At 36.2% G+C, this 11,111-nt stretch overlaps 2 protein-coding genes across 2 annotated transcripts in view; both read left to right on the top strand.

Annotated features, from left to right (window-relative positions):
• LOC107732836 (solute carrier family 25 member 39-like) overlaps positions 1 to 8,941 on the top strand; it is a 14,619-nt gene extending 5,678 nt beyond the window's left edge. Inside the window, exons 2-9 of the mRNA XM_016544258.1 lie at positions 874 to 983; positions 1,623 to 1,716; positions 4,506 to 4,630; positions 5,665 to 5,838; positions 5,928 to 6,037; positions 7,020 to 7,101; positions 7,293 to 7,376; positions 8,171 to 8,941. Coding sequence (XP_016399744.1) covers positions 887 to 983; positions 1,623 to 1,716; positions 4,506 to 4,630; positions 5,665 to 5,838; positions 5,928 to 6,037; positions 7,020 to 7,101; positions 7,293 to 7,376; positions 8,171 to 8,289 — 885 coding nt within the window. The 5' untranslated portion in view covers positions 874 to 886 and the 3' untranslated portion in view covers positions 8,290 to 8,941. The remainder of the gene's footprint in view (positions 1 to 873; positions 984 to 1,622; positions 1,717 to 4,505; positions 4,631 to 5,664; positions 5,839 to 5,927; positions 6,038 to 7,019; positions 7,102 to 7,292; positions 7,377 to 8,170) is intronic.
• A 1,618-nt stretch (positions 8,942 to 10,559) lies between these two features.
• The window catches only part of LOC107732895 (60S ribosomal protein L3-like), a 2,540-nt gene continuing 1,988 nt past the window's right edge, over positions 10,560 to 11,111 (top strand). Inside the window, exon 1 of the mRNA XM_016544332.1 lies at positions 10,560 to 10,855. Within this exon, the coding sequence (XP_016399818.1) occupies positions 10,574 to 10,855 (282 nt within the window). The 5' untranslated portion in view covers positions 10,560 to 10,573. The remainder of the gene's footprint in view (positions 10,856 to 11,111) is intronic.

The raw sequence follows: 11,111 nt of genomic DNA, 5'->3' as shown, positions 1-11,111 counted from the left end.
TAACGCAGTTATTAATGCAGTCTAACGCAGTTATTAGAGAGAGAGAGAGGGAGAGAGAGAGAGAGATAGATTAAGTGCGTGTGAATACCTGCATCTGTGCGTCTCTCAGCAGTGTTCAGCAGCAGCGTCTAGCGAATCTTTAAGTTGAACTGCTTCAAGAACCTCGCTACTGAGAAATGTCATGTAGCTTTTCAGCTGCAAAACTATTTTATTAATAAATTTGCAGGGCAGAGCTGACAAAAGGTTTCTGTCCAAGTCTCCGCGTGTGTGCGCGAGTGCATGTCGGTATAACTACTGTGTCTGTGTGCGTCTGTGGGAGAGAACGGGAGAAGGAAAGTTGTGTTTTCTGTACACAAAAAAGGTGGAAGACATGGAAATAGTTTGTAATTTTTACCCTATTGTTTGTTATATATTTGCTCATAGCGAATCTTTAAGTTGAACTGCTTCAAGAACCTCGCTACTGAGAAATGTCATGTAGCTTTTCAGCTGCGAAACTATTTTATTAATACATTCGCGGGGCAGTGCTGACAACAAGTTTCTGTCCGAGTCTCCGTGTGTGTGCGTGAGTGTGTGTCTGTAACTACTGTGTCTGTGTGCGTCTGTGGGAGAGAACGGGAGAAGGAAAGTTGTGTTTTCTGTACACAAAAAAGGTGGAAGACATGGAAATAGTTTGTAATTTTTACCCTATTGTTTGTTATATATTTGCTCAATGTCTTATGGGGTTTTGGTTCTTTTACTGTTGTAGATATCCCATAGTATAATAAAATATTATATATCTCTTTATTGTGTTTGGGCCCCCCTGGACGAGCAAGCATAGGCACGTGCCTAGAATGCCTATGTGTAAAACCGGCCCTGAGTAGACCTGTTTTTCAGGTGGGCTGGCAGGATGGGGGAAGGGCCTGCAGTCAGGCCTTCGGCTGCTATTACACCTGTGCAGCAGATGCTGGCGTCTGGCTCTGGGGCTGTACTAACATCTCTTTTTGGTGAGGAAAAGAATCAGCACAATCATTTCTCTATTCAGTATTAATTCTGAACATGTTTGTGAGATCATTTCCTGCATTTGTCTGATTTTAGCATAATGTTTTCTTTTTATGTGTGTGTGTGTGGGGAAAAAAATAATGTACATGATTCTTTTTAATGCACACACATTACACTTCAAGTATGGGTGTATAAGTCAGTTTTTTTTAAATACTTTTATTCATCAAGGATGCATTAAATTGTTTAAAAGTGACCAAAAAGCGATCAAAAATTATAATAATAAGAAATGTTTTCTTGAGTTATTTTAAACTGTAATAATATTTCACAATATTATTGTTTTTATTGTATTTTTGATCAAATAAATGTTACTTTGGTGAGCTTAAGCGACTTCTTTCAAAAACATTAAAAAACCTACTGACCTCAAACTTTGGAATGATACTGAATGTAGGGAATATAATTATGTGTTCGTAAAGTAACTGATTCGCCCATTTTAGAGTTTAATTTGACATTGGAAGCTTTGTGCTTGTGCAAGCATTGTGCTTTATAGATGGAATTATAATGCTTATAAAATTTAATATAATACTTTTATTAAAATGAAGACAAAATTGTACTCTTTCTCTTTCTCCCTCTCTCTCTCTCTGCAGTCACACCACTGGATGTAGTGAAGATCAGACTTCAAGCCCAGCAAGCTCCCCTCTATAAAGGTACAGATATTAAACTCTTCAGTTTTCACAGACAATGACAGATGATTGAACAGTGAATTTCATGCATTTATTCTAGACACACCAGTTCAACATCCATGTTGAAGTGAAGATTTTATTTGCTAATAACATCACCAATTAGAATAGCAAAAATAGTGACTGATTCCCAACAGGTTTCTTAAAAACACCCTTGTTTGCCAGTGCTTGCTAAACTCAGTCCTGCCCTAAACTTACCCCACTGGTTGTATGTTGGGTCGGTCATGATCCAAGCAAAGCAAAGTTTTGATAGCACTACAGTGTTAAAATGTTTTGGGAACATTGACGTACACATTTGTCAATGCATATTAAGCTGGGATAGAATAATTTGACCTATTTCAGCTCTAATACCAGCAAAAATTAAGCTACACTGTCATTCAGATTCTTAAGATTTTTAATTGTATTTGAAAGAAGTCTCACCCAGGCTGCATTTATTTGATAAAAAATCGAACAAAACAGTAATATTGTGAAATATTTGTAAAGTTTAGTGTATGTTTTTTATTTTTTTTATTTTAATGTATTTTCATTCCTATGATGGCAAAACCCAATTTTTCAGTCTTCAGTGTCACATGATCCTTTAGAAATCATTCTAATATGCTGATTTGGTGCTGAAATAACATTTATCAATTATCATATTATAAATGTTAAAAAGAGTTACGCTGCTTAATATTTTAGTGGAAACCGTGATATTTTTTTAGGATTCTTTGGTGAATAGAATGTAAAAAAAAGCATTTCAAATAGAAATCTTTCAGAACATTATAAATGTCTTTACTAGAGCCCGACCGATATGTTTTTTTTTGGGGGCGATACCGATATTTGGGAGTAAAAAAAGGCCGATATCGATATATCGGCCGATATTCTTTGTGTATATTATAGTACAGTACCAGTCAAAACTATAAACTCCAGCAAGATAAAGTCCTTTTATGCAAAACCACTGATGTTTATCTACAGATCAAGTATAATAATAGGAACATTGTATCATCCTAAAGAGAGTTTCGTCTTCTTGACTGTCGTAACTGAACGCCACATGCTGTCTGAATGCTGAATGGAGGATGACAGACAGCTGCAGCGGAGAGAAGGGTTTACGTGAACTTCAATTTAACGACTTAAATATTCATCTGTACCTCACATTCAACTATGGAACGATCTCAGAACACTTGAAATATAGTGCACGGAAACTTTATGGTGCTTTATAATGTTTTTGTGGCTTTCGTGGGGCTTAACAATAACACAGAATAGTATACAAACAATATCGGATTTGGATCGGTGAATATCCTGAATATCGGATCGGCGCACCCCTACCAAGGACCCCCTCACAATTATAACAGTGTTTAAGGCTAAAGTTTAATGTTTATTACGTGTAACTCAAACTTTGTCATGTGTAGGCCTATACGCGCGAATAAGTGCTTTCTGTAAACAGCTATTTATTAAATAATTTTATTTAGTGAAGCGCAACCCTCATAGAAAGAATGTGTGTATTATTTGGTTGGTAATTGCATACATTTTACTTCGCAAGATAAATTTTGTGAATTCATCAAACGCACCATCGAATGGAGTATAGCCTACTCTAGAAAAAACTAACACCCAGTATAATGAATTACTGAGTAATGAGAATGTTTAAATATGTTAAGCATACCAGCAAAACCTACATATTGTACAACAGACAAGTTAAATTGAGTCACCAAATACCTTTTGTAGGTTTAGTTGTCTCATTTAGTTTGCTGATGATGAGGCTGTGATGTCAAGTTGCAGTGCTAGAACTGATATGTTGTGTGCGCGGGAGGCGCCAGCGTGAACACTTTGGATTCCTTATATCAGCAGAAAAAGTGATATCCGTCAGATAAGAGCAAGACATCATTCAAAACAGTCTCTTTTTATTTTGTGTACCTTCAAAATGACAGTGAAACGTAGTGCTTTTGTAAAATAAAGAAAACAAACAAAAATGCGCTCTATGTGAACCACTTCCTAAAATGAAGGAAAACTTTGCGATACTGTCTACTTGTCAAACAGACATGAGAAATATTATTTAGCTATATAAACCTTAAAGTGCCCGCTTTTAAGTTTTCACGCTTTGCTTATTTGATATTAATGCATTGTATAAGTCACTTTGGAATATAAATCATAGCACGTTTCAGAAGATAAAAAACGCGAGTTGCAGTCCGGAAAATACGGTATAGCAAATTATTCTGCGGACCCCCATGGCTTTGCGTCACGGACCCCAGTTTGAAAACCACTGCTCTAGCTCATTCTAAAGACTTTGATTCTGCACTGAAGTGCAGTGTTTTGCTAAAAGTAATAACTTGTAGATCATTAAATAAATGATTTGACAGATTTAAAGATCATTGATTGAAGGATTCGGTAGACTGATTCAGACAGATGACTCGAGTGTATTGAAGTGATCCATTAAAAGAACTGACTATAAGGGTCATTATATGTAAATAAAAAAAACATAGTCATGCTGTTTACTGTGCAAGCAAATGACCCTTTGACTTTGTAAATGTATAAATAACATGTTAATGATTGAACGTCTGGATCAAGTTCACTGTAATCTTTTTTTGGGGTCAGATCACTTGAGCGCATGGCCTGACACAACAGCAAATACATTTACATTTAGTCATTTAGCAGACGCTTTTATCCAAAGCGACTTACAAATGAGGACAATAAAAGCAGTCAAAACTAACAAAAGAGCAACAATATATAAGTGCAAATAAGAATAAATGTGAATCTTTGAAATGACACACATTTGTAATTAGTGCACAAGTTATTTTCAATTCACCCTTGTGTTTGAAGGGTGATGGCTGTTCCTGCCACAGTCATCTATTTCACCTGTTATGACCAGCTGCGAGACTTCCTGCGTTACAGCATGGGCTATCAGGGGGACCATATCCCCCTGATAGCAGGAGGGTTAGCAAGATGTGAGTATGAACTTATCTTTTACAAAACTGCCGTACGTATTGTACTGTGTATTATGAAGATCATATAATAATATTACATATGTCCCTAAACATAACTCTGAAAAACAGCAGAATACATGGGTACTATATTGGTTACTGGCTGATAGTAGAGGTGTTTAATTTAATGTATCAGTCAGTTTTGGATATTAATTGGGTTCTCATTTCTCCTGTTTTGACATTTACATTTGCTGCCATCTAACACTCATTTCAAGATAATTTATATATTATATTAACATTATTAGCTAGAAAGAATATACTGCTAGTATATATACACTACCATTCAAACATTTGGGGTCGGTAAGATTTCTGAATATTTTTGAAAGATATCTCTAATGATTGCTGAGGCTGCATTTATTTGAACAAAAAACATTAAAACAGTAATTATGTAAAATTATTACATTATCAGCATCATTACTCCAGTCATCATTGTCACATGATCCTTGAGAAATCATTCTAATATGCTGATTTGCTGCTCAGAAAAGAAAGAAACATGTTATTAATGTTGAAAATAGTTGTACTGCTGCTTTTTTTGTGGAAACAATTTAATACTTTTTGGGGGGATTCTTTGATGAATAGAAAGGTCAAAAGAACAGCATTTATAATTCTTTTTTTTTTTAAACATTATTAATGTCTTTACTGTCACTTTTGTTCAATTTAATCCTTTTTGAATAAAAGTATTCTGTATTCATTTCTTTCAAGAAAATTCTTACTGACCCTAAACTTTTGAACGGTAGATTGTAATATTTTGCAAATCTCAAAATGAAAATATTTTTTCCTTACTGTATATTATAATATTGTGATGTCTAAATTCACTTCTAGTATTTAGAATGATTGATTTAAATGTTATTTTAAATGCATGTAGACAAAAAAACGGCTAAATGTTAATATCAGTGCATCCATACTTTTGTTGTACTTTTCCCAGTGTACTGTTCGATCGTTTCTGCTGTGGTGTGATCTCTGTTGTCAAGTTATTGACATCTCTCTGTGCTGCTCAGTGGGAGCGGTGTCTGTGATCAGCCCTCTGGAGTTAGTTCGGACTAAAATGCAATCCCGCAAGCTACCGTACAGCGAGCTGATGGTGTGTATCCACTCGGCTGTGGCTCAGGACGGCTGGTTATCTCTCTGGAGAGGCTGGGGACCCACTGTTCTACGGGACGTGCCCTTTTCCGGTCAGTGACCCGTACACTCTGGCGGCGTGATGGTGAACTGATGTTCCCCAGATGCAATGTTTGACTGTTTTTGTGTTTTTTTGCCTCAGCCCTGTACTGGTTTAACTATGAGCTAGTGAAGGCACAGCTGTGTGAGTGGTACCGGGCACCACAGACTTCATTCACCATCAGTTTTACAGCAGGGGCCGTCTCAGGAGCAGTGAGTATACTCTCAAAAGCCAAATATGATTGATGACTTTTACTTTAAGTGACGCATTAAAAGAAGGAATTTGATGGCTGTAAATTAATATAGAGGAGTTTATGAATGATTACATAAGACTACGGTGAGAAAAAAAAGATAAAACAATGTGAACAAACAGAGCGTGATACCTTATCTGGCCTGACTGATTAAAAATAAGGGCATTTTGCATGAGAACAAATGCTGGGTCAGCTTCTGTCCCAGATGAATGGAGGACATGAGTAAAATTGAGCTGATATCTAACTAACGGTCAAGTTACTTTTGTATATTCTTACTGCATAACATTACTACATTATTGAAATGTATTGGTTTTGCAGTGAAAATAGAATTGATTTGTGAATATAAAACAACTGAATAATCATTAAGTGTACAATTAATTATATTTGTATAATGTTTAAGAACAGATTTTGTTTGGTTGCTTTTCTCCCTAAGAAGTATCAGTAAAAAAATGTAATGCAGTAATAAATAGTAATGTTGTGAAATATTACTACAATCTACAATCTGTTTTCACTTTGAATATATTGTGTAATGTAATTTATTCCTGTGATGCAAAGCTGAAGTTTCAGCAGCAATTACTTCAGTCTTCAGTGTCACATGGTCCTTCAGAAATCATTCAGATATGCTGATATGCTGCACAAGAAATATTTCTTATTATTGTCAATGTTGAAATTAATATTTGTTAATATATTTGCGGAAACGGTGATGCATATTTTTCTTTGAATAGAAAATTCAGAAGAACAGCATTTATTTGAAATATTTTTTTAATGTTTTATATGACATTATGCATGTATTTACTGACATTTTTAAATCTGGTTTTAAACCTGGTTAAAAAAAAAAGTATTAATAAAAAAATGAATGTCTTTCATACCATCCTGGGTTATCAGCTATATATATATATATATATATATATAATTATTATTATTAAAAATTTTTTTTGACACAGATCGCTGCAATTCTGACCCTGCCGTTTGATGTGGTGAAAACACGCAAGCAAATCCAGTTAGGAGAAATGGAGGCTCTTGGAGGTATAGCAGCTTCTGTAGTTTCACCTGTTAACACATTAGAAAAAGTGGAGTAATGCAACCTGCATGTTGAGTGACATATGATGTCATTAGGTGACGGCTCACTTTTAAAAACAGTTCGGAGCTGATTACTTAAGCTAGATTTAATTACATTTATCAGGCATCAAATTTCATGACATTTTGACCTTTGGCAGTAGTCTCTGTGAAGAAACCGTCCTCCACATGGAACATGATGAGGAATATCTGGATCGACATGGGATACAGGGGTTTGTTTGCAGGTAAGCTCTAATATCTAGTGATAGTGACGTCAGAGTAGTTATATAACTTTACTAGCCAAACTAGAGATTGACATCAGTTAAAAGAGGCCTGTTTGTGACGGTCAGGATTAGGGCTGCATGATATATTGAAATAAAATCAATATTGTGATATATTTGACAATATTGTGATTGTCAAATTGCGCAGACTGCTATTTCAGTAAACATATGCGCTACTGGTTTCAGAGTGAAGTGCGGCATTTACACACGTGTAATTCATGTTCAGCAGCGCATTCTGAAACTGGCCGCGCATATTTTTGTTTGTATTTTTGTCAAAATAAAAGCTTAATTGTTTACCATTTGAAAATGAAGATATTAAGACGTAACTATTAGTATTGTAATTGTACAGTAAAGTATAGTTGTATGTTTTTATGCAGATGCACTCCCCAAATAATCACCCTAGTCATTCTTGAATTATTCTTTCCAGATATAGCTACTCGCGCCATCTGGTGGAAATTCCTGTACCTTTTCATATCGCAAATATAGCACCGAAAATCAAAATATTGTGATGTCAGTATTTCTTATATCATGCAGTTTTAGTCGGGATTAATAACTCAATAGTTTATAGTCATATAATATTATAGTTTATGGTAATCTTTTGGACGTATAATATATTGCATGCATAGAACAGTGTTGTTAGATTTGTGTAGGACCAAACTGGATCTGAAATTACAGATTACAGCTTTAAAAGTTTTTTATTGTTTAAACAGTCAGGGATAATGTTGTATACATTCACTTAACAGCTTTGCTTTTTTCAGGTTTTCTTCCAAGAGTGATCAAAGTTGCTCCCGCCTGTGCCGTCATGATCAGCACTTATGAGTTCGGGAAGACTTTCTTTCAGGAGCGTAATCTGAATCAGGCGAGATGTGGACTTTGAGATGAGCGGGAGGACCAGAGGTTTGTCCAGGATGATGAGGATGCTGAGAGAGACTCCTCCTTGCCAACTACTGCAAACACCGATGACTTCAGCCAAGCTTTGAGTTAGTTCTCTGAAAAGAAACTCTAATTGTTGGGTGATGTGCCTACTGACTGGCACAAGGAATAAAAGCTGTGAGACGTAAACCACTACTTTGCATCTGAGATGAAAGACTTGCGTTATGATGCATCAATAAATGCACAGTTTCCCCACAAACCCTGTGATGCCTTAATGAACAGTACCAAAGCATGCTGGCAGAAACACTACTTCCCCATAATGCCCCACTTATTGAAATGGCTGCTGGTTGAACGTGACATCCAGGTTGTTGTATCTGCAGTGCATGACTTGAGTCCCTTTTATTAAAGATACAGTGCTGCCCTCTGCTGTTCATGTTGAAGAAACCTCAGATAAACTGCTCAAAACTGAGCTTTACTGTGTCTTCATTTTCAGCAAATAATTAAAAAATGAGTATTGTTTTATTTAAGTGTGTTCTTTTTTGCAAATAATTAATTCACCTAAACTATAAGACTTGTCCTTATATGGCCACTGAACTTGGGAAAAGCCAAGAACATTTTTTTTTAAGTTTTGTGCATTGAGAATATAATGCCCCCTTTTTTTAAGGCAAGTCTTGTCCTGTTAGCTACACATGTTCACTGCATTTAGTTCAGATATGAACAGATATGAAGTTCTCAGATTTTATTTAATAAAAGACCTTTAAAAAATTCTTCATCTTAGAAGTTTCATTTTACCCCACTATAATTCAAGTTTATTTTTTTCAATTCAAGTTTATTTGTATAGCGCTTTTCACGATACAAATCGTTGCAAAGCAACTTTACAGCAAATTAAGTTAAAGACAACGACGAGTTAATAATATTGAGAAGCGGTTCTTCTGCTACAGGTAACAACTCTTTCAGTAATTTAGTGGGTACAGGATCTAACAGGCATGTTGTTAACAAGCAACTACATCGCCCGTAGAGGGCGACGCCACTAGAGGATCTTAACGTACGTGTGACGTATTCAGTGACGCACACGCGTCGGATGCGCATGTTGCTTTAAAAGGAAGCGCCGCTTCTCAGTCGCTCTCTTTCAATCGGACTGGGGACAAAATGGTGAGTGATTTAGTCTCCCTCACAATCCAACCTAAGTCAGAGTCGTCCATCCGTTTTTAATCGCGTACTATTCTGTATATTGTGCATAGAAGGTAAGCGAATGATTTGCTGTGGGTATGGAGTAACCGCAGCGCCTGAGTATTTTGCACATGGTGTGTGATTGACTGTAGGGGAAAATGGCAGCGTTCTGCTCGGCCTTAATCTTTTTTAACACACAAACGATTTAAATACATTTTAGAAAGCATAAAAATGAAAGTGAGATATTATAAACAATGTCAAAACATTACAAGAAAACGGGTTTACTGGCAACATCTGTAATTACTGCAATACTGCAAAACGAATAACTTTGATAATGCTAACTTATTTCTACATAAGGCATACAGCATATTAGTTACTAACCTAAACGACGGACACGCATAGCGTGTGACAAGGCTTACTTAACATCTTTAAAAAAAGATGAGAAAAAGTGAACATTTTTCGTAATCCGTTTAAATATTCACAAATATTTTATTTTAAAATACACATACAAGTAGGAGTTAATTTGTGCAAATGTTGTAAAAGCAAAACAACAACGTTCCTTGCCACATTCGGTTACGAATTACGTGAATCACGTAAATGATCAAAACGGTCGTAGAGTACTGATTGGCCATCTAAATCATTCTGACATTGACGAGCGCTGTCTGGTGTTTTTAAATTGTTTTTTTTTTATCATAAATTAAGTTTGGCAGGGACATTTTTCTGCGTGAGAAAATGGATGTGTGGCGTGACAGCGTGAGAATAGTGTCAATTGCGTGAGTGTCAAGCTGAATGCGTGAGAGTTGGCAGCCCTGAGTCTGTGCCTATCCTAAAGAATTGGGGCTTATCAAGTGAAGTGTCGAAGTAAATTTTAGGCACTAAATAAAGGGACAGTCAATTTTTTATTTATTTTTTTTTAATGCTGTCCAGTATGGTAGTCTTAATGTGTGTTCCCATGTGATGACCCCTTTAATGTAAAGTTGGCTCTTTTAGGCTACCGATATGACTTTTCTCATGCAAGAAAACATCTTTCGTGCAATTTAGGAGACTAGAAATTGAGTTTAAAACTTTTTTTTTTTTTTTTTGGTGTGTAGTCTCACAGGCTCCTTCGAAACCATGCCATGAGCCGAAATGACCTAGTGCTGTCGACGCCTCCCCTTTACCATGAGGATGGGCAAGCAGCCATGCCCGGTCTCCTTCCACTGGCCCACTGGGTTATGAAGGAACTGTGCCAACCTTTCTTTGTGCCCTCATCTACCACTTTCAGGTACAAGTCCAAGAAGAAGGCCTTTACCAAGTACTGCAAGAGGTGGCAAGATGAAGAGGGCAAGAAGCAGCTGGAGAAAGACTTTGCCTCCATGAAGAAGTACTGCCAGGTCATTCGCATCATTGCCCACACACAGGTGAGCTTACAAGCTGCATCTCACAGAAGTGTGGCCTTTGGTGACCGCTTTGTGTATTATCAAAAAGAAGGCTGGGAGATTATGGCCAAAAATCTCGTTCTCATTCAAAATGTTACTTTGGTCTTATGCCATTAATGAAGAAAGTCCATTCCACATGTTTGTTATATGAATGAATGAAAATGAATACGAATATGAATGTAAGTGACTTGGATTTTAATTTTTGGGTCCTGTGAAGGTGTTTTTTTTTTTTTTTTTT

The sequence above is a fragment of the Sinocyclocheilus rhinocerous genome, unplaced genomic scaffold, assembly GCF_001515625.1.
Source record: "Sinocyclocheilus rhinocerous isolate Xijiao unplaced genomic scaffold, SAMN03320098_v1.1 scaffold220, whole genome shotgun sequence".
NCBI lineage: Eukaryota > Metazoa > Chordata > Actinopteri > Cypriniformes > Cyprinidae > Sinocyclocheilus > Sinocyclocheilus rhinocerous.
Note: the sequence above shows the minus strand (reverse complement) of the source record. Positions and strands in the feature narration are given on the sequence as shown.